Consider the following 24111-nt stretch of genomic DNA (forward strand, 5'->3'; position numbering starts at 1 on the left):
CAATTATTCTACAATGTAGAAAATAGTAAAAAAAAAAAAAAAAAAAAGAGTAGGTGTGTCCAAACTTTTGACTGGTACTGTGAACCACTTTGTTCCTTGTAGGATATACTATTTATTAATTTCCAACCATTCATAACACGGCACCATAAACACAAATAAAAAAATGTGCAATCACAACTCAAGTGTTCCTGGCTCTTACGGCTAAATTGAAATGGTAACTAGCTAATTATTAACCAACAAAATAATGGGTCTTTATGAGAGTCACATCACAAACTATTATGGCATGCAATATAGAGTACAGGCTGTAAAACACAAGGTTGGAGTTTACAGGGAAGTATCAAAGTATTCAACAAATAATCTCTAAACATAATTTATACTACAGTAAATATACTTTCTATTTATCAAACTGTACTATTATTATAATACGGTATAAACAACCTTTATACAACCTGTGAGAATGTCAAAGTAAAATGACACAAAGGCAAACTTAATGTAATATTCTCTAGTAAAGCACATTGAGTACCACTACATTTACATAGTACTATTCTCTAGTAAAGCACATTGAATACCACTACATTTACATAGTAATATTCTCTAGTAAAGCACATTGAGTACCACTACATTTACATAGTAATATTCTCTAGTAAAGCACATTGAGTACCACTACATTTACATAGTACTATTCTCTAGTAAAGCACATTGAATACCACTACATTTACATAGTAATATTCTCTAGTAAAGCACATTGAGTACCACTACATTTACATAGTAATATTCTCTAGTAAAGCACATTGAGTACCACTACATTTACATAGTAATATTCTCTAGTAAAGCACATTGAGTACCACTACATTTACATAGTAATATTCTCTAGTAAAGCACATTGAGTACCACTACATTTACATATATTTTAAATATATTTTAAAAAACAATCAGTGGATTACTCAGTGATGTCTGTTGTATCAGTTCTGTATCAGTTCTGTTGTATCAGTTCTGTATCAGTTCTGTTGTATCAGTTCTGTTGTATCAGTTCTGTTGTATCAATTCTGTTGTATCAGTTCTGTATCAGTTCTGTATCAGTTCTGTTGTATCAGTTCTGTATCAGTTCTGTATCATCAGTTCTGTATCAGTTCTGTTGTATCAGTTCTGTATCACGTTGTATCAGTTCTGTTGTATCAGTTCTGTATCAGTTCTGTTGTATCAGTTCTGTTGTATCAGTTCTGTATCAGTTCTGTTGTATCAGTTCTGTTGTATCAGTTCTGTATCAGTTCTGTTGTATCAGTTCTGTTGTATCAGTTCTGTTGTATCAATTCTGTTGTATCAGTTCTGTATCAGTTCTGTATCAGTTCTGTTGTATCAGTTCTGTATCAGTTCTGTTGTATCAGTTCTGTATCAGTTCTGTTGTATCAGTTCTGTTGTATCAATTCTGTTGTATCAGTTCTGTATCAGTTCTGTATCAGTTCTGTTGTATCAGTTCTGTATCAGTTCTGTATCATCAGTTCTGTATCAGTTCTGTTGTATCAGTTCTGTATCAGTTCTGTTGTATCAGTTCTGTTGTATCAGTTCTGTATCAGTTCTGTTGTATCAGTTCTGTTGTATCAGTTCTGTTGTATCAGTTCTGTTGTATCAGTTCTGTATTAGTTCTGTATCAGTTCTGTTGTATCAGTTCTGTATCTTCTTTTTAAACAGACATTATGGATCCATAGTAAGTCTAATCAAGAGAGTTATGTTGAAAGGAAGACATCAACCACTGACAGGTGAAGGATCCATGTTGAAAAGATGCAGTCAAAGACTGGGATCAGACCAGGCCTAGGTTATGTAGACAGAGGGGACCTGAGAACACTGCTCTGAGACACTGTGTGAATACGGGCCCAGACCTTTTGGAAAGTGAGTTCAACTGGTTCACTGTCTATGAGGTTGGAAAGGTCAAAAAGGAGCTGTTTGGTCCAAGGACAGTTGAATGTGTGTTAGGTAACTTTCCCAAAATTGCCAGGTTTTCCAGAAATCCTGGTTGGAGGATCCCCGGAATCCGGAGGACATTAGAAGGAAATCAGGAATCCTCCAACCAGGATTACTGGAAAACCTGGCAATTTTGGAAAAGTTATTTTTTCTTCAGCGTTGTCTCCTAAGGGAGAGTTGGCGTTGGGGGATACGGTAGTCCTCCTGCACCTTGCTGAACGGCCCCTCGACAGAGCTCCGCCTCTCCTCTCCTCCAATCACAGACTTCCTTCTATCACACACTCCGGCTGTGCTCCCGCTCCGGGGACGCCCCGCCTCCGATCTGCTGGCCACCTTCCAGCCAGCCAATCAGAAAACAGGGTTAGTTCTATGCTTTATGATGACAACAAGGCAGTTGGAAGACTTCATGCTGCACTGTGGTGGTGGGGATTAGCATCATCACTGTGGTGGTGGGGATTAGCATCATCAGTGTGGTGGTGGGGATTAGCATCATCAGTGTGGTGGTGGGGATTAGCATCATCAGTGTGGTGGTGGGGATTAGCATCATCAGTGTGGTGGTGGGGATTAGCATCATCAGTGTGGTGGTGGGGATTAGCATCATCACTGTGGTGTTGGGGATTAGCATCATCAGTGTGGTGGTGGGGATTAGCATCATCAGTGTGGTGGTGGGGATTAGCATCATCAGTGTGGTGTTGGGGATTAGCATCATCAGTGTGGTGGTGGGGATTAGCATCATCAGTGTGGTGGTGGGGATTAGCATCATCAGTGTGGTGGTGGGGATTAGCATCATCAGTGTGGTGGTGGGGATTAGCATCATCAGTGTGGTGGTGGGGATTAGCATCATCAGTGTGGTGGTGGGGATTAGCATCATCACTGTGGTGTTGGGGTTTAGCATCATCACTGTGGTGGTGGGGATTAGCATCATTACTGTGGTGGTGGGGATTAGCATCATCAGTGTGGTGGTGGGGATTAGCATCATCAGTGTGGTGTGGATTAGCATCTTCAGCGTGGTGGTTGGGATTAGCATAATCAGTGTGGTGGTTGGGATTAGCATCATCAGTGTGGTGGTGGGGATTAGCATCATCAGTGTGGTGGTGGGGATTAGCATCATCACTGTGGTGTTGGGGATTAGCATCATCAGTGTGGTGGTGGGGATTAGCATCATCAGTGTGGTGGTGGGGATTAGCATCATCAGTGTGGTGTTGGGGATTAGCATCATCAGTGTGGTGGTGGGGATTAGCATCATCAGTGTGGTGGTGGGGATTAGCATCATCAGTGTGGTGGTGGGGATTAGCATCATCAGTGTGGTGGTGGGGATTAGCATCATCAGTGTGGTGTTGGGGATTAGCATCATCAGTGTGGTGGTGGGGATTAGCATCATCAGTGTGGTGGTGGGGATTAGCATCATCAGTGTGGTGTTGGGGATTAGCATCATCAGTGTGGTGGTGGGGATTAGCATCATCAGTGTGGTGGTGGGGATTAGCATCATCAGTGTGGTGGTAGGGATTAGCATCATCAGTGTGGAGGTGGGGATTAGCGTCATCAGTGTGGTGATGGGGATTAGCATCATCAGTGTGGTGGTGGGGATTAGCATCATCAGTGTGGTGGTGGGGATTAGCATCATCAGTGTGGAGGTGGGGATTAGCATCATTACTGTGGTGGGGATTAGCATCATCAGTGTGGTGGTGGGGATTAGCATCATCAGTGTGGTGGTGGGGATTAGCATCATCACTGTGGAGGTGGGGATTAGTGTCATCAGTGTGGTGATGGGGATTAGCATCATCAGTGTGGTGGTGGGGATTAGCATCATTACTGTGGTGGGGATTAGCATCATCAGTGTGGTGGTGGGGATTAGCATCATCAGTGTGGTGGTGGGGATTAGCATCATTACTGTGGTGGGGATTAGTGTCATCAGTGTGGTGATGGGGATTAGCATCATCAGTGTGGTGGTGGGGATTAGCATCATCAGTGTGGTGGTGGGGATTAGCATCATTACTGTGGTGGGGATTAGTGTCATCAGTGTGGTGATGGGGATTAGCATCATCAGTGTGGTGATGGGGATTAGCATCATCAGTGTGGTGGTGGGGATTAGCATCATTACTGTGGTGGGGATTAGCATCATCAGTGTGGTGGTGGGGATTAGCATCATCAGTGTGGTGGTGGGGATTAGCATCATTACTGTGGTGGGGATTAGCATCATCAGTGTGGTGGTGGGGATTAGCATCATCAGTGTGGTGGTGGGGATTAGCATCATTACTGTGGTGGGGATTAGTGTCATCAGTGTGGTGATGGGGATTAGCATCATCAGTGTGGTGGTGGGGATTAGCATCATCAGTGTGGTGGTGGGGATTAGCATCATCACTGTGGTGGTGGGGATTAGCATCATTACTGTGGTGGGGATTAGTGTCATCAGTGTGGTGATGGGGATTAGCATCATCAGTGTGGTGGTGGGGATTAGCATCATCAGTGTGGTGGTGGGGATTAGCATCATCAGTGTGGTGATGGGGATTAGCATCATCAGTGTGGTGGTGGGGATTAGCATAATCACTGTGGTGGGGATTAGCATCATCAGTGTGGTGGTGGGGATTAGCATCATCAGTGTGGTGGTGGGGATTAGCATCATCAGTGTGGTGGTGGGGATTAGCATCATCACTGTGGTGTTGGGTATTAGCATCATCAGTGTGGTGGTGGGGATTAGCATCATCACTGTGGAGGTGGGGATTAGCATCATCACTGTGGAGGTGGGGATTAGCATCATCACTGTGGTGGTGGGGATTAGCATCATCACTGTGGTGGTGGGGATTAGCATCATCACTGTGGTGGTGAGGATTAGCATCATCACTGTGGTGGTGGGGATTAGCATCATCACTGTGGTGGGGATTAGCATCATCAGTGTGGTGGTGGGGATTAGCATCATCAGTGTGGTGGTGGGGATTAGCATCATCACTGTGGTGTTGGGGTTTAGCATCATCACTGTGGTGGTGGGGATTAGCATCATTACTGTGGTGGTGGGGATTAGCATCATCAGTGTGGTGGTGGGGATTAGCATCATCAGTGTGGTGTCGATTAGCATCTTCAGCGTGGTGGTTGGGATTAGCATAATCAGTGTGGTGGTTGGGATTAGCATCATCAGTGTGGTGGTGGGGATTAGCATCATCAGTGTGGTGGTGGGGATTAGCATCATTACTGTGGTGGGGATTAGCATCATCAGTGTGGTGGTGGGGATTAGCATCATCAGTGTGGTGGTGGGGATTAGCATCATCAGTGTGGTGGTGGGGATTAGCATCATCAGTGTGGTGGTGGGGATTAGCATCATCAGTGTGGTGGTTGGGGATTAGCATAATTAGTGTGGTGGTTGGGATTAGTGTCATCAGTGTGGTGATGGGGATTAGCATCATCAGTGTGGTGGTGGGGATTAGCATCATCAGTGTGGTGGTGGGGATTAGCATCATCACTGTGGTGGTGGGGATTAGCATCATTACTGTGGTGGGGATTAGTGTCATCAGTGTGGTGATGGGGATTAGCATCATCAGTGTGGTGGTGGGGATTAGCATCATCAGTGTGGTGGTGGGGATTAGCATCATCAGTGTGGTGATGGGGATTAGCATCATCAGTGTGGTGGTGGGGATTAGCATAATCACTGTGGTGGGGATTAGCATCATCAGTGGGTGGTGGGGGATTAGCATCATCAGTGTGGTGGTGGGGATTAGCATCATCAGTGTGGTGGTGGGGATTAGCATCATCACTGTGGTGTTGGGTATTAGCATCATCAGTGTGGTGGTGGGGATTATTACTGTGGTGGTGGGGATTAGCATCATCAGCGTGGTGGTGGGGATTAGCATCATCACTGTGGTGTGGATTAGCATCTTCAGCGTGGTGGTTGGGATTAGCATAATCAGTGTGGTGGTTGGGATTAGCATCATCAGTGTGGTGGTGGGGATTAGCATCATCAGTGTGGTGGTGGGGATTAGCATCATCACTGTGGTGTTGGGGTTTAGCATCATCACTGTGGTGGTGGGGATTAGCATCATTACTGTGGTGGTGGGGATTAGCATCATCAGTGTGGTGGTGGGGATTAGCATCATCAGTGTGGTGTGGATTAGCATCTTCAGCGTGGTGGTTGGGATTAGCATAATCAGTGTGGTGGTTGGGATTAGCATCATCAGTGTGGTGGTGGGGATTAGCATCATCAGTGTGGTGGTGGGGATTAGCATCATCACTGTGGTGTTGGGGTTTAGCATCATCACTGTGGTGGTGGGGATTAGCATCATTACTGTGGTGGTGGGGATTAGCATCATCACTGTGGTGGTGGGGATTAGCATCATCAGTGTGGTGTGGATTAGCATCTTCAGCGTGGTGGTTGGGATTAGCATAATCAGTGTGGTGGTTGGGATTAGCATCATCAGTGTGGTGGTTGGGATTAGCATCATTCTTTTGGACCAGTTCTGATCATGCTGTGAGAGTGACTTTATTGCAGTAATAATAGTCATTCATCCAGTATGTTTGATGTCCCACATGCTGGTTTACATTGTCATCAGGGGATAGAGGGGACATGCAGGTTGCTGGTGTACACTGTCAGCAGGGTATATAGCAGTGGGGGTCAGCAGGGTGTATAGCAGTGGGGGTCAGCAGGGTGTATAGCAGGGGGTCAGCAGGGTGTATAGCAGTGGCGGTCAGCAGGGTGTATAGCAGTGGGGGTCAGCAGGGTGTATAGCAGTGGGGGTCAGCAGGGTTTATAGCAGTGGGGGTCAGCAGGGTGTATAGCAGTAGGGGTCAGCAGGGTGTATAGCAGTGGGGGTCAGCAGGGTGTATAGCAGTGGGGGTCAGCAGGGTGTATAGCAGGAGGGGTCAGCAGGGTGTATAGCAGTGGGGGTCAGCAGGGTGTATAGCAGTGGAGTAGCAGGGTGTATAGCAGTGGGAGGTCAGCAGGGTGTATAGCAGTGGGGGTCAGCAGGGTGTATAGCAGTGGGGGTCAGCAGGGTGTATAGCAGTGGGGGTCAGCAGGGTGTATAGCAGTGGAGGTCAGCAGGGTGTATAGCAGTGGGGGTCAGCAGGGTGTATAGCAGTGGGGGTCAGCAGGGTGTATAGCAGTGGGGGTCAGCAGGGTGTATAGCAGTGGGGTCAGCAGGGTGTATAGCAGTGGGGGTCAGCAGGGTGTATAGCAGTAGGGGTCAGCAGGGTGTATAGCAGTGGGGGTCAGTGTGTTTAAGACAAGTGAGGACCATTTTCTATTTCTATTGCAGCATATTGGATGACTCTCATTCATATTCCATCCACCCAGTTCAATGTAACAGCGATAGGTTTAGGCTACTACATGAAACTCTAATTTTCCCTTTACCCATCATGAGGTTGCTACATCCTAGCCTATGAATGAAAGTTTACAACGTAGTTGCACAGGTCGAGAGACACATTAGAGGTGACAGACAGTGACACATGGACAGACAGTGACATTCAATGCCGCCTTGTTTCTATTGGACAAATTCAGGTATGTTTATCCCCTTTTTGTTCCGTTTGCTTCCGTTTAAGAAACGTTTTTCAACAGATTTGGCAGAATGAATACAGCCCTGATCACGGGTAAACACAGTTCACTTTCATAGCAGCCAAGTTGTATTCCTTCTCGCATCTATGCGATCTCCTCCTCTCACCTCGTCCCTTCACTTGTGGACTTCAATGCACATCAGCTGTATGTGACCAGGAGAAAAAAACCTTTCCAATCCAAACCGCTGCACACAGCCTACATCGCTGTCACCATATTAGCTAAAGTAACGTCATAGTCAGCATGGCTAATATAACTAACACGTTAGTAAACCCGCTATAATCATGCAATAACGTTAGTGTACAGTCAGTAAGCAGTTACACCGGCGGGCCCCGGTGGCAATACATTAGTAATACTAAAAGCTTACCTTGACTTGGAAGAGTTCCAGTGTCGTGTTGGAAAGTCAAAGCCAGCTAGCTAACATAGCATCTCTCTGTTTGAGCAGGGTGTTTCAGTAGGCTAAACTAACTAGCTGCATTTGCTAGCTAAGTGAAACTGAAAGTGAAAAAAAAGTAAGAAATCTCTCTCTCCATTTCTCTCTTACTTCTCCTTCATTTAGGAATAAATTATTTGTTCAAAACTGTTCAAACTTGTCTTTCTCTCTCTTTGAGTCAACTACTCACCACATATTATACACTGCAGTGCTAGCTAGCTGTAGCTTATGCTTTCAGTACTAGATTCATTCTCTGATCCTTTGATTGGGTGGACAACATGTCAGTTCATGCTGCAAGAGCTCTGATAAACTGGAGGACGTCCTCCGGAAGTTGTCATAATTACTGTGTAAATCTATGGAAGCGGGTGAGAACCATGAACCTCCTAGGTTTTGTATTGAAGTCAATGTACCCAGAGGAGGATGGAAGCTAGCTGTCCACCGGCTACACCATTGTGCTACCCTACAGAGTGCTGTTGAGGCTACTGTAGACTTTCTTTGCAAAATAGTGTTTTAATCCGCTTTTGGTGACATGTTTAACATATGTCTACCCCCCCCAAAAAATTGTAAAGTGGTTATCCCACTGGCTATAGGGTGAATGCATCAATTTGTGAGTCGCTCTGGACTAGAGCGTCTGCTAAATGACGTAAATGTGCCCTTGAGCAAGGCACTTAACCCTAATTGCTCCTGTAAGTCGCTCTGGATAAGAGCGTCTGCTAAATGACTTAAATGTAAAAAAATGTAATATATATATATATTATTTTTTTATTGACTGAGGAGGATGGTCCTCCACTTCCTCCTCTGAGGAGCCTCCACTGGTGTACTGTACAGAGGGTATAGAGGGGACATAAAGGTTGCTGGTGTACACTGGGGATAGAGGGCAGGTTAGTGGTAGGGTCAGGATTATCGGAGTGGGTATACAGTACAGAGGGGATAGAGGGCAGGTTAGTGGTAGGGTCAGGATTACAGAGGGGATAGAGGGCAGGTTAGTGGTAGGGTCAGGATTACAGAGGGGATAGAGGGCAGGTTAGTGGTAGGGTCAGGATTACAGAGGGGATAGAGGGCAGGTTAGTGGTAGGGTCAGGATTACAGAGGGGATAGAGGGCAGGTTAGTGGTAGGGTCAGGATTACAGAGGGGGATAGAGGGCAGGTTAGTGGTAGGGTCAGGATTACAGAGGGGATAGAGGGCAGGTTAGTGGTAGGGTCAGGATTACAGAGGGGATAGAGGGCAGGTTAGCGGTAGGGTCAGGATTATCGGAGTGGGTATACAGTACAGAGGGGATAGAGGGCAGGTTAGTGGTAGGGTCTGGATTACAGAGGGGATAGAGGGCAGGTTAGTGGTAGGGTCAGGATTACAGAGGGGATAGAGGGCAGGTTAGTGGTAGGGTCAGGATTACAGAGGGGGATAGAGGGCAGGTTAGTGGTAGGGTCAGGATTACAGAGGGGATAGAGGGCAGGTTAGTGGTAGGGTCAGGATTACAGAGGGGATAGAGGGCAGGTTAGCGGTAGGGGTCAGGATTATCGGGTGGGTATACAGTACAGAGGGGATAGAGGGCAGGTTAGTGGTAGGGTCAGGATTATCGGAGTGGGTAGACAGTACAGAGGGGATAGAGGGCAGGTTAGTGGTAGGGTCAGGATTACAGAGGGGATAGAGGGCAGGTTAGTGGTAGGGTCAGGATTATCGGAGTGGGTATACAGTACAGAGGGGATAGAGGGCAGGTTAGTGGTAGGGTCAGGATTATCGGAGTGGGTATACAGTACAGAGGGGATAGAGGGCAGGTTAGTGGTAGGGTCAGGATTACAGAGGGGATAGAGGGCAGGTTAGTGGTAGGGTCAGGATTACAGAGGGGATAGAGGGCAGGTTAGCGGTAGGGTCAGGATTATCGGAGTGGGTAGACAGTACAGAGGGGATAGAGGGCAGGTTAGTGGTAGGGTCAGGATTACAGAGGGGATAGAGGGCAGGTTAGTGGTAGGGTCAGGATTATCGGAGTGGGTAGACAGTACAGAGGGGATAGAGGGGACATGCAGGTTGCTGGTGTACACTGGGGATAGAGGGCAGGTTAGTGGTAGGGTCAGGATTACAGAGGGGATAGAGGGCAGGTTAGTGGTAGGGTCAGGATTACAGAGGGGATAGAGGGCAGGTTAGTGGTAGGGTCAGGATTATCGGAGTGGGTAGACAGTACAGAGGGGATAGAGGGCAGGTTAGTGGTAGGGTCAGGATTATCGCAGTGGGTAGACAGTACAGAGGGGATAGAGGGCAGGTTAGTGGTAGGGTCAGGATTACAGAGGGGATAGAGGGCAGGTTAGTGGTAGGGTCAGGATTATCGGAGTGGGTAGACAGTACAGAGGGGATAGAGGGCAGGTTAGTGGTAGGGTCAGGATTACAGAGGGGATAGAGGGCAGGTTAGTGGTAGGGTCAGGATTATCGGAGTGGGTAGACAGTACAGAGGGGATAGAGGGCAGGTTAGCGGTAGGGTCAGGATTATCGGAGTGGGTAGACAGTACAGAGGGGATAGAGGGCAGGTTAGTGGTAGGGTCAGGATTACAGAGGGGATAGAGGGCAGGTTAGTGGTAGGGTCAGGATTATCGGAGTGGGTAGACAGTACAGAGGGGATAGAGGGCAGGTTAGTGGTAGGGTCAGGATTATCGGAGTGGGTAGACAGTACAGAGGGGATAGAGGGCAGGTTAGTGGTAGGGTCAGGATTACAGAGGGGATAGAGGGCAGGTTAGTGGTAGGGTCAGGATTATCGGAGTGGGTAGACAGTACAGAGGGGATAGAGGGCAGGTTAGTGGTAGGGTCAGGATTATCGGAGTGGGTAGACAGTACAGAGGGGATAGAGGGCAGGTTAGTGGTAGGGTCAGGATTACAGAGGGGATAGAGGGCAGGTTAGTGGTAGGGTCAGGATTATCGGAGTGGGTAGACGGTACAGAGGGGATAGAGGGCAGGTTAGCGGTAGGGTCAGGATTATCGGAGTGGGTAGACAGTACAGAGGGGATAGAGGGCAGGTTAGTGGTAGGGTCAGGATTACAGAGGGGATAGAGGGCAGGTTAGTGGTAGGGTCAGGATTACAGAGGGGATAGAGGGCAGGTTAGTGGTAGGGTCAGGATTACAGAGGGGATAGAGGGCAGGTTAGCGGTAGGGTCAGGATTATCGGAGTGGGTAGACAGTACAGAGGGGATAGAGGGCAGGTTAGTGGTAGGGTCAGGATTACAGAGGGGATAGAGGGCAGGTTAGTGGTAGGGTCAGGATTACAGAGGGGATAGAGGGCAGGTTAGTGGTAGGGTCAGGATTATCGGAGTGGGTATACAGTACAGAGGGGATAGAGGGCAGGTTAGTGGTAGGGTCAGGATTACAGAGAGGATAGAGGGCAGGTTAGTGGTAGGGTCAGGATTACAGAGGGGATAGAGGGCAGGTTAGTGGTAGGGTCAGGATTACAGAGGGGATAGAGGGCAGGTTAGCGGTAGGGTCAGGATTACAGAGGGGATAGAGGGCAGGTTAGTGGTAGGGTCAGGATTACAGAGGGGATAGAGGGCAGGTTAGTGGTAGGGTCAGGATTACAGAGGGGATAGAGGGCAGGTTAGTGGTAGGGTCAGGATTACACTGGGGATAGAGGGCAGGTTAGTGGTAGGGTCAGGATTATCGGAGGGGATAGAGGGCAGGTTAGTGGTAGGGTCAGGATTACACTGGGGATAGAGGGCAGGTTAGTGGTAGGGTCAGGATTATCGGAGTGGGTATACAGTACAGAGGGGATAGAGGGCAGGTTAGTGGTAGGGTCAGGATTACAGAGGGGATAGAGGGCAGGTTAGTGGTAGGGTCAGGATTACAGAGGGGATAGAGGGCAGGTTAGTGGTAGGGTCAGGATTATCGGAGTGGGTAGACAGTACAGAGGGGATAGAGGGCAGGTTAGTGGTAGGGTCAGGATTACAGAGGGGATAGAGGGCAGGTTAGTGGTAGGGTCAGGATTACAGAGGGATAGAGGGCAGGTTAGTGGTAGGGTCAGGATTACAGAGGGGATAGAGGGCAGGTTAGTGGTAGGGTCAGGATTACAGAGGGGATAGAGGGTTAGTGGTAGGGTCAGGATTATCGGAGTGGGTATACAGTACAGAGGGGATAGAGGGCAGGTTAGTGGTACGGTCAGGATTATCGGAGTGGGTAGACAGTACAGAGGGGATAGAGGGGACATGCAGGTTGCTGGTGTACACTGGGGATAGAGGGCAGGTTAGTGGTAGGGTCAGGATTATCGGAGTGGGTAGACAGTACAGAGGGGATAGAGGGCAGGTTAGCGGTAGGGTCAGGATTACAGAGGGGATAGAGGGCAGGTTAGTGGTAGGGTCAGGATTACAGAGGGGATAGAGGGCAGGTTAGTGGTAGGGTCAGGATTATCGGAGTGGGTAGACAGTACAGAGGGGATAGAGGGCAGGTTAGCGGTAGGGTCAGGATTATCGGAGTGGGTAGACAGTACAGAGGGGATAGAGGGCAGGTTAGTGGTAGGGTCAGGATTACAGAGGGGATAGAGGGCAGGTTAGTGGTAGGGTCAGGATTACAGAGGGGATAGAGGGCAGGTTAGTGGTAGGGTCAGGATTACAGAGGGGATAGAGGGCAGGTTAGTGGTAGGGTCAGGATTACAGAGGGGATAGAGGGCAGGTTAGTGGTAGGGTCAGGATTACAGAGGGGATAGAGGGCAGGTTAGTGGTAGGGTCAGGATTACAGAGGGGATAGAGGGCAGGTTAGTGGTAGGGTCAGGATTACAGAGGGGATAGAGGGCAGGTTAGTGGTAGGGTCAGGATTACAGAGGGGATAGAGGGCAGGTTAGTGGTAGGGTCAGGATTATCGGAATGGGTAGACAGTACAGAGGGGATAGAGGGCAGGTTAGTGGTAGGGTCAGGATTATCGGAGTGGGTAGACAGTACAGAGGGGATAGAGGGCAGGTTAGTGGTAGGGTCAGGATTATCGGAGGGGTAGACAGTACAGAGGGGATAGAGGGCAGGTTAGTGGTAGGGTCAGGATTACAGAGGGGATAGAGGGCAGGTTAGTGGTAAGGGTCAGGATTATCGGAGTGGGTAGACAGTACAGAGGGGATAGAGGGCAGGTTAGTGGTAGGGTCAGGATTACAGAGGGGGATAGAGGGCAGGTTAGTTGTAGGGTCAGGATTATCGGAGTGGGTAGACAGTACAGAGGGGATAGAGGGCAGGTTAGTGGTAGGGTCAGGATTACAGAGGGGATAGAGGGCAGGTTAGTGGTAGGGTCAGGATTACAGAGGGGATAGAGGGCAGGTTAGTGGTAGGGTCAGGATTACAGAGGGGATAGAGGGCAGGTTAGTGGTAGGGTCAGGATTATCGGAGTGGGTAGACAGTACAGAGGGGATAGAGGGCAGGTTAGCGGTAGGGTCAGGATTATCGGAGTGGGTAGACAGTACAGAGGGGATAGAGGGCAGGTTAGTGGTAGGGTCAGGATTACAGAGGGGATAGAGGGCAGGTTAGTGGTAGGGTCAGGATTGGAGTGGGTAGACAGTACAGAGGGGATAGAGGGCAGGTTAGCGGTAGGGTCAGGATTATCGGAGTGGGTAGACAGTACAGAGGGGATAGAGGGCAGGTTAGTGGTAGGGTCAGGATTATCGGAGTGGGTAGACAGTACAGAGGGGATAGAGGGCAGGTTAGTGGTAGGGTCAGGATTACAGAGGGGATAGAGGGCAGGTTAGTGGTAGGGTCAGGATTATCGGAGTGGGTATACAGTACAGAGGGGATAGAGGGCAGGTTAGTGGTAGGGTCAGGATTACAGAGGGGATAGAGGGCAGGTTAGTGGTAGGGTCAGGATTACAGAGGGGATAGAGGGCAGGTTAGTGGTAGGGTCAGGATTACAGAGGGGATAGAGGGCAGGTTAGTGGTAGGGTCAGGATTACAGAGGGGATAGAGGGCAGGTTAGTGGTAGGGTCAGGATTATCGGAGTGGGTAGAGGGCAGGTTAGTGGTAGGGTCAGGATTACAGAGGGGATAGAGGGCAGGTTAGTGGTAGGGTCAGGATTATCGGAGTGGGTAGACAGTACAGAGGGGATAGAGGGCAGGTTAGTGGTAGGGTCAGGATTACAGAGGGGATAGAGGGCAGGTTAGTGGTAGGGTCAGGATTATCGGAGTGGGTATACAGTACAGAGGGGATAGAGGGCAGGTTAGTGGTAGGGTCAGGATTATCGGGTGGGTATACAGTACAGAGGGGATAGAGGGCAGGTTAGTGGTAGGGTCTGGATTACAGAGGGGATAGAGGGCAGGTTAGTGGTAGGGTCAGGATTACAGAGGGGATAGAGGGCAGGTTAGTGGTAGGGTCTGGATTACAGAGGGGATAGAGGGCAGGTTAGTGGTAGGGTCAGGATTATCGGAGTGGGTAGACAGTACAGAGGGGATAGAGGGCAGGTTAGTGGTAGGGTCAGGATTATCGGAGTGGGTATACAGTACAGAGGGGATAGAGGGCAGGTTAGTGGTAGGGTCAGGATTACAGAGGGGATAGAGGGCAGGTTAGTGGTAGGGTCAGGATTACAGAGGGGATAGAGGGCAGGTTAGTGGTAGGGTCAGGATTACAGAGGGGATAGAGGGCAGGTTAGTGGTAGGGTCAGGATTAGGAGTGGGTAGACAGTACAGAGGGGATAGAGGGCAGGTTAGTGGTAGGGTCAGGATTATCGGAGTGGGTAGACAGTACAGAGGGGATAGAGGGCAGGTTAGTGGTAGGGTCTGGATTACAGAGGGGATAGAGGGCAGGTTAGTGGTAGGGTCAGGATTATCGGAGTGGGTAGACAGTACAGAGGGGATAGAGGGCAGGTTAGTGGTAGGGTCAGGATTACAGAGGGGATAGAGGGCAGGTTAGTGGTAGGGTCAGGATTACAGAGGGGATAGAGGGCAGGTTAGTGGTAGGGTCAGGATTACAGAGGGGATAGAGGGCAGGTTAGTGGTAGGGTCAGGATTATCGGAGTGGGTAGAGGGCAGGTTAGTGGTAGGGTCAGGATTACAGAGGGGATAGAGGGCAGGTTAGTGGTAGGGTCAGGATTATCGGAGTGGGTAGACAGTACAGAGGGGATAGAGGGCAGGTTAGTGGTAGGGTCAGGATTACAGAGGGGATAGAGGGCAGGTTAGTGGTAGGGTCAGGATTACAGAGGGGATAGAGGGCAGGTTAGCGGTAGGGTCAGGATTACAGAGGGGATAGAGGGCAGGTTAGTGGTAGGGTCAGGATTACAGAGGGGATAGAGGGCAGGTTAGTGGTAGGGTCAGGATTATCGGAGTGGGTAGACAGTACAGAGGGGATAGAGGGCAGGTTAGTGGTAGGGTCTGGATTACAGAGGGGATAGAGGGCAGGTTAGTGGTAGGGTCAGGATTATCGGAGTGGGTAGACAGTACAGAGGGGATAGAGGGCAGGTTAGTGGTAGGGTCAGGATTACAGAGGGGATAGAGGGCAGGTTAGTGGTAGGGTCAGGATTACAGAGGGGATAGAGGGCAGGTTAGTGGTAGGGTCAGGATTACAGAGGGGATAGAGGGCAGGTTAGTGGTAGGGTCAGGATTACAGAGGGGATAGAGGGTTAGTGGTAGGGTCAGGATTATCGGAGTGGGTATACAGTACAGAGGGGATAGAGGGCAGGTTAGCGGTAGGGTCAGGATTATCGGAGTAGGTTGTGACTTCACCTCTTTGTGGAAGCGGTGTGAGCATTGCAACTCCTGGACTCCTCCTCCTCCTCCGTTACACATGTCTTCATGGTTGTCCACATCCCTCTGGAATGGATTAGAATTACATTAGCCTTTTCCTTCTTTAAAATGTTCAATACAACATCATATTGCAAATTAGCATGAAAGTATCACTGTATTTTTATTTTTAATTATTAGGGATCCCCATTAGCTCTGCCAAGGCAGAGCAGCGCTTTATTATGGACAGACTTCTCCCCATTTTAGCTACTGTTGCATCAATATGTTTTGACCGTGACAGTTTACAATCCAGGGTTACTCCAAGCAGTTTAGTCACCTCAACTTGCTCAATTTCCACATTATTCCTTACGAGATGTAGTTGAGGTTTAGGGTTTAGTGAATGATTTGTCCCACATACAATGCTTTAAGTTTTGGAAATATTTAGGACTAACTTATTCCTTGCTACCCATTCCGAAACTAACTAGAGTTCTTTGTTAAGTGTTGCAGTTATTTCAGTCGCTGTAGTAGCTGACGTGTATAGTGTTGAGTCATCCATAAACATAGACACACTGGCTTTACTCAAAGCCAGTGGCATGTCATTAGTAAAGATGGAAAAAAGTAAGGGGCCTAAACAGCTACCCTGGGGAATTCCTGATTCTACCTGGATTATGTTTGAGAGGCTTCCATTAAAGAACACCCTCTGTGTTCCATTAGACAAGTAACTCTTTATCCACATTATAGAAGGGGGTGTAAAGCCATAACACATACGTTTTTCCAGCAGCAGACTATGATCGATAATGTCAAAAGCTGCACTGAAGTCTAACAAAACAGCCCCCACTATCTATTTTATCATACATTTCTCTCAGCCAATCATCAGTCCTTTGTATAAGTGCTGTGATGTTGAGTGTCCTTCCCTATAAGCATGCTGAAAGTCTGTTGTCTGTGAAATAGCATTGTATCTGGTCAAACACAATTTATTCCAGAAGTTTACTAAGGGTTGGTAACAGGCTGATTGGTCGGCTAATGAGCCAGTAAAGGTTGCTTTACTATTCTTGGGTAGTGGAATTACATTTGCTTCCCTCCAGGCCTGAGGGCACACACTTTCTAGTAGGCTTAAATTGAAGATATGGCAAATAGGAGTGGCAATATCGTCCGCTATTATCCTCAGTCATTTTCCATCCAAGTTGTCAGACCCCGGTGGCTTGTAATTGTTGATAGACAACAATAATTCCACACTCACTTTACGGATTCAAAATTACAATGCTTGTTTTTCATAATTTGGTCAGTTATACTTGGATGTGTAGTGTCAGCGTTTGTTGCTGGCATGTCATGCCTAAGTTTGCTTATCTTGCCAATGAAGAAGTCATTAAAGTAGTTGGCAATATCAGTGGGTTTTGTGATGAATGAGCCATCTGATTCAATGAATGATGGAGCCGAGTTTGCCTTTTTCCCCAAAATTTCATTTAAGGTGCTCCAAAGCTTTTTACTCTTTATATAATTTATTTTTGTTTCATAGTATAGTTTATTTTTATTTAGTTTAGTCACATAATTTCTTAATTTGCAATACGTTTGCCAATCAGTTGGGCTGCCAGACTTATTTGCCATACCTTTTGCCTCACCCCTCTCAACCACACAATTTTTCAATTCCTCATCAATCCAAGGGGATTTAACAGTTTTTACAGTCATTTTCTTAATGGGTGCATGCTTATTAGTAACTGGAATAAGCAATTTCATAAATGTGTTAAGTGCAGCATCTGGTTGCTCCTCATTACACACCACAGACCAGCAAATATTATTTACATCATCAACATAGGAATCACTACAAAACGTATTGTATGACCTCTTATACACTATATTAGGCCCAGCCTTTCCTAGATATGGCTACTATATTGTGATCACTACATCCGATGGATTTGGATACTGCATTCAATCAAATTTCTGCAGCATTAGTAAAAATATGATCAATACATGTTGATGATTTCATTCCTGTACTGTTTGTAACTACCCTGGTAGGTTGATTGATAACCTGAACCAGGTTGCAGGCACTGGTTACAGTTTTTTCTTGAGTGGGCAGCTTGATGAGAGCCAGTCAATATTTAAATCACCCAGAAAATATACTTCTCTGTTGATATCACATACATTATCAAGCATTTCACACATATTATCCAGTTCAAATCAAATCAAATCAAATGACTGACTGTTAGCACTTGGTGGTCTATAGCAGCTTCCCACAATAATGGGTTTTAGGTAAGGCAGATGAACCTGTAGTCATATTACTTCAACAGTATTTAACATTAGATCGTCTCTAAGCTTTACAGGAATGTGGTTCTGAATATAAACCGCAACACTGCCCCCATTGGCATTTCTGTATTTTCTGTAGATGTTATAACCATGTATTGCTACCACTGTATCAAAGGTATTATCTAAGTGAGTTTCAGAGAGAGTCAGAATATGACTGTCATCTGTTACAAGCAAGTTATTGACTTCATGAACCTTGTTTCTCAGGCTGCATATGTTAATATGGGCTTTTGTTAGCACTTTTCTGGGTTGCTTGATTATATAAATTGCTTTACTGGGAAGCTTATCAGAAGTAGACTTGCTCATGTTGTTTATATGGAACAGTGTCCTGTCATTGATGGAACATTGCCCAGTCATTGATGGATCAGACGCTAGTCATTGATGGAACATTGCCCTGTCATTGATGGATCAGACGCCAGTCATTGATGGAACAGTGCCCTGTCATTGATGGAACAGTGCCCAGTCATTGATGGAACAGTGCCCTGTCATTGATGGAACAGTGCCCTGTCATTGATGGAACAGTGTCCTGTCATTGATGGAACATTGCCCAATCATTGATGGATCAGACGCCAGACATTGATGGAACAGTGCCCTGTCATTGATGGATCAGACGCCCAATCATTGATGGATCAGTGCCCTGTCATTGATGGAACAGTGCCCAGTCATTGATGGAACAGTGCCCAGTCATTGATGGAACAGTGCCCTGTCATTGATGGAACATTGCCCTGTCATTGATGGAACATTGCCCAATCATTGATGGATCAGACGCCAGACATTGATGGAACAGTGCCCTGTCATTGATGGATCAGACGCCCAATCATTGATGGATCAGTGCCCTGTCATTGATGGAACAGTGCCCTGTCATTGATGGATCAGACGCCAGTCATTGATGGAACATTGTCCTGTCATTGATGGATCAGTGCCCTGTCATTGATGGAACATTGCCCAGTCATTGATGGATCAGACGCCAGTCATTGATGGAACATTGCCCTGTCATTGATGGATCAGTGCTCTGTCATTGATGGATCAGACGCCAGTCATTGATGGAACATTGTCCTGTCATTGATGGATCAGTGCCCTGTCATTGATGGAACATTGCCCAGTCATTGATGGATCAGACGCCAGTCATTGATGGAACATTGTCCTGTCATTGATGGATCAGTGCCCTGTCATTGATGGAACATTGCCCAGTCATTGATGGATCAGATGCCAGTCATTGATGGAACAGTGCCCTGTCATTGATGGATCAGTGCCCTGTCATTGATGGATCAGACGCCAGTCATTGATGGAACATTGTCCTGTCATTGATGGAACATTGCCCTGTCATTGATGGATCAGACGCCAGTCATTGATGGAACATTGTCCTGTCATTGATGGAACATTGCCCTGTCATTGATGGATCAGACGCCAGTCATTGATGGAACATTGTCCTGTCATTGATGGAACATTGCCCTGTCATTGATGGATCAGACGCCAGTCATTGATGGAACATTGTCCTGTCATTGATGGATCAGTGCCCTGTCATTGATGGAACATTGCCCAGTCATTGATGGATCAGACGCCAGTCATTGATGGAACATTGCCCTGTCATTGATGGATCAGTGCCCTGTCATTGATGGAACATTGCCCAGTCATTGATGGATCAGACGCCAGTCATTGATGGAACATTGCCCAGTCATTGATGGAACATTGCCCTGTCATTGATGGATCAGACGCCAGTCATTGATGGAACATTGCCCTGTCATTGATGGATCAGACGCCAGTCATTGATGGAACATTGCCCTGTCATTGATGGATCAGACGCCAGTCATTGATGGAACATTGCCCTGTCATTGATGGATCAGTGCCCTGTCAATGATGGAACATTGCCCTGTCATTGATGGAACAGTGTCCTGTCATTGATGGAATATTGCCCTGTCATTGATGGATCAGATGCCAGACATTGATGGAACAGTGCCCTGTCATTGATGGATCAGACGCCCAATCATTGATGGATCAGTGCCCTGTCTTGATGCGTGCCGTCATTGATGGAACAGTGCCCTGTCATTGATGGAACAGTGCCCTGTCATTGATGGATCAGTGCCCTGTCATTGATGGAACGGTGCCCAGTCATTGATGGAACAGTGCCCTGTCATTGATGGATCAGACGCCAGTCATTGATGGAACATTGCCCTGTCATTGATGGATCAGACGCCAGTCATTGATGGAACATTGCCCTGTCATTGATGGATCAGATGCCAGTCATTGATGGAACATTGCCCTGTCATTGATGGAACATTGCCCTGTCATTGATGGAACAGTGTCCTGTCATTGATGGAACATTGCCCTGTCATTGATGGATCAGATGCCAGACATTGATGGAACAGTGCCCTGTCATTGATGGATCAGACGCCCAATCATTGATGGATCAGTGCCCTGTCATTGATGGAACAGTGCCCTGTCATTGATGGAACATTGCCCTGTCATTGATGGATCAGACGCCAGTCATTGATGGAACAGTGCCCTGTCATTGATGGATCAGTGCCCTGTCATTGATGGAACATTGCCCAGTCATTGATGGAACATTGCCCTGTCATTGATGGATCAGTGCCCTGTCATTGATGGAACAGTGCCCTGTCATTGATGGATCAGACGCCAGTCATTGATGGAACAGTGCCCTGTCATTGATGGATCAGTGCCCTGTCATTGATGGAACATTGCCCTGTCATTGATGGAACAGTGCCCTGTCATTGATGGAACAGACGCCCAATCATTGATGGATCAGTGCCCTGTCATTGATGGAACAGTGCCCTGTCATTGATGGATCAGACGCCAGTCATTGATGGAACATTGTCCTGTCATTGATGGATCAGTGCCCTGTCATTGATGGAACATTGCCCAGTCATTGATGGATCAGACGCCAGTCATTGATGGAACATTGCCCTGTCATTGATGGATCAGTGCTCTGTCATTGATGGATCAGACGCCAGTCATTGATGGAACATTGTCCTGTCATTGATGGATCAGTGCCCTGTCATTGATGGAACATTGCCCAGTCATTGATGGATCAGACGCCAGTCATTGATGGAACATTGTCCTGTCATTGATGGATCAGTGCCCTGTCATTGATGGAACATTGCCCAGTCATTGATGGATCAGATGCCAGTCATTGATGGAACAGTGCCCTGTCATTGATGGATCAGTGCCCTGTCATTGATGGATCAGACGCCAGTCATTGATGGAACATTGTCCTGTCATTGATGGAACATTGCCCTGTCATTGATGGATCAGACGCCAGTCATTGATGGAACATTGTCCTGTCATTGATGGAACATTGCCCTGTCATTGATGGATCAGACGCCAGTCATTGATGGAACATTGTCCTGTCATTGATGGACAACATTGCCCTGTCATTGATGGATCAGACGCCAGTCATTGATGGAACATTGCCCTGTCATTGATGGATCAGTGCCCTGTCATTGATGGAACATTGCCCAGTCATTGATGGATCAGGCGCCAGCTGATCATTGATGGAACATTGCCCTGTCATTGATGGATCAGACGCCAGTCATTGATGGAACATTGCCCTGTCATTGATGGATCAGACGCCAGTCATTGATGGAACATTGCCCTGTCATTGATGGATCAGGCGATGCCCTGTCAATGATGGAACATTGCCCTGTCATTGATGGAACAGTGTCCTGTCATTGATGGAACATTGCCCTGTCATTGATGGATCAGATGCCAGACATTGATGGAACAGTGCCCTGTCATTGATGGATCAGACGCCCAATCATTGATGGATCAGTGCCCTGTCATTGATGGAACAGTGCCCAGTCATTGATGGAACAGTGCCCTGTCATTGATGGAACAGTGCCCTGTCATTGATGGATCAGTGCCCTGTCATTGATGGAACAGTGCCCAGTCATTGATGGAACAGTGCCCTGTCATTGATGGATCAGACGCCAGTCATTGATGGAACATTGCCCTGTCATTGATGGATCAGACGCCAGTCATTGATGGAACATTGCCCTGTCATTGATGGATCAGATGCCAGTCATTGATGGAACATTGCCCTGTCATTGATGGAACATTGCCCTGTCACTGATGGAACAGTGTCCTGTCATTGATGGAACATTGCCCTGTCATTGATGGATCAGATGCCAGACATTGATGGAACAGTGCCCTGTCATTGATGGATCAGACGCCCAATCATTGATGGATCAGTGCCCTGTCATTGATGGAACAGTGCCCTGTCATTGATGAACATTGCCCTGTCATTGATGGATCAGACGCCAGTCATTGATGGAACAGTGCCCTGTCATTGATGGATCAGTGCCCTGTCATTGATGGAACATTGCCCAGTCATTGATGGAACATTGCCCTGTCATTGCTGGATCAGTGCCCTGTCATTGATGGAACAGTGCCCTGTCATTGATGGATCAGACGCCAGTCATTGATGGAACAGTGCCCTGTCATTGATGGATCAGTGCCCTGTCATTGATGGAACATTGCCCTGTCATTGATGGAACAGTGCCCTGTCATTGATGGAACAGTGCCCTGTCATTGATGGAACAGTGCCCTGTCATTGATGGATCAGACGCCAGACATTGATGGATCAGTGCCCTGTCATTGATGGATCAGACTCCCAATCATTGATGGATCAGACGCCAGACATTGATGGAACATTGCCCTGTCATTGATGGATCAGACGCCAGTCATTGATGGAACATTGTCCTGTCATTGATGGATCAGTGCCCTGTCATTGATGGAACATTGCCCAGTCATTGATGGATCAGACGCCAGTCATTGATGGATCAGTGCCCTGTCATTGATGGAACAGTGCCCTGTCATTGATGGATCAGACGCCAGTCATTGATGGAACATTGCCCTGTCATTGATGGATCAGACGCCAGTCATTGATGGAACATTGCCCTGTCATTGATGGATCAGACGCCAGTCATTGATGGAACAGTGCCCTGTCATTGATGGAACAGTGCCCTGTCATTGATGGAACAGTGCCCTGTCATTGATGGATCAGACGCCTGTCATTGATGGAACAGTGCCCTGTCATTGATGGATCAGATGCCCAATCATTGATGGAACAGTGCCCAGTCATTGATGGAACAGTGCCCTGTCATTGATGGATCAGTGCCCTGTCATTGATGGATCAGTGCCCTGTCATTGATGGATCAGTGCCCTGTCATTGATGGAACATTGCCCTGTCATTGATGGATCAGATGCCAGACATTGATGGAACAGTGCCCTGTCATTGATGGATCAGTGCCCTGTCATTGATGGAACAGTGCCCTGTCATTGATGGATCAGACGCCCAATCATTGATGGATCAGACGCCAGTCATTGATGGAACAGTGCCCTGTCATTGATGGAACAGTGCCCAGTCATTGATGGATCAGTGCCCAGTCATTGATGGAACAGTGCCCTGTCATTGATGGAACAGTGCCCTGTCATTGATGGAACAGTGCCCAGTCATTGATGGATCAGTGCCCAGTCATTGATGGAACAGTGCCCTGTCATTGATGGAACATTGCCCTGTCATTGATGGAACAGTGCCCTGTCATTGATGGAACAGTGCCCAGTCATTGATGGATCAGTGCCCAGTCATTGATGGAACAGTGCCCTGTCATTGATGGAACATTGCCCTGTCATTGATGGAACATTGCCCAATCATTGATGGATCAGACGCCAGACATTGATGGAACAGTGCCCTGTCATTGATGGAACATTGCCCAATCATTGATGGATCAGACGCCAGTCATTGATGGAACAGTGCCCTGTCATTGATGGATCAGACGCCCAATCATTGATGGATCAGACGCCAGTCATTGATGGAACAGTGCCCTGTCATTGATGGAACAGTGCCCTGTCATTGATGGAACATTGCCCAATCATTGATGGATCAGACGCCAGTCATTGATGGAACAGTGCCCTGTCATTGATGGATCAGACGCCCAATCATTGATGGATCAGACGCCAGTCATTGATGGAACATTGCCCTGTCATTGATGGATCAGTGCCCTGTCATTGATGGAACATTGCCCAGTCATTGATGGAACATTGCCCAGTCATTGATGGAACATTGCCCTGTCATTGATGGATCAGTGCCCTGTCATTGATGGAACATTGCCCTGTCATTGATGGAACATTGCCCTGTCATTGATGGAACAGTGTCCTGTCATTGATGGAACATTGCCCAATCATTGATGGATCAGACGCCAGACATTGATGGA

General features: G+C 47.6%; 1 protein-coding gene across 1 annotated transcript in view; it reads right to left on the reverse strand.

Moving 5' to 3' along the window:
• Positions 1–1622: 1622 nt before the first annotated feature.
• lnp1 (leukemia NUP98 fusion partner 1) overlaps positions 1623–24111 on the reverse strand; it is a 48737-nt gene continuing 26248 nt past the window's right edge. The window contains exons 3-4 of the mRNA XM_041869903.1: positions 15587–15673; positions 1623–2292 (exon numbers count right to left, since the gene is read on the reverse strand). Of these exons, the coding sequence (XP_041725837.1) occupies positions 2113–2292; positions 15587–15673 (267 nt within the window). The 3' untranslated portion in view covers positions 1623–2112. The remainder of the gene's footprint in view (positions 2293–15586; positions 15674–24111) is intronic.

This window comes from Coregonus clupeaformis, unplaced genomic scaffold, assembly GCF_020615455.1.
Source record: "Coregonus clupeaformis isolate EN_2021a unplaced genomic scaffold, ASM2061545v1 scaf1043, whole genome shotgun sequence".
NCBI lineage: Eukaryota > Metazoa > Chordata > Actinopteri > Salmoniformes > Salmonidae > Coregonus > Coregonus clupeaformis.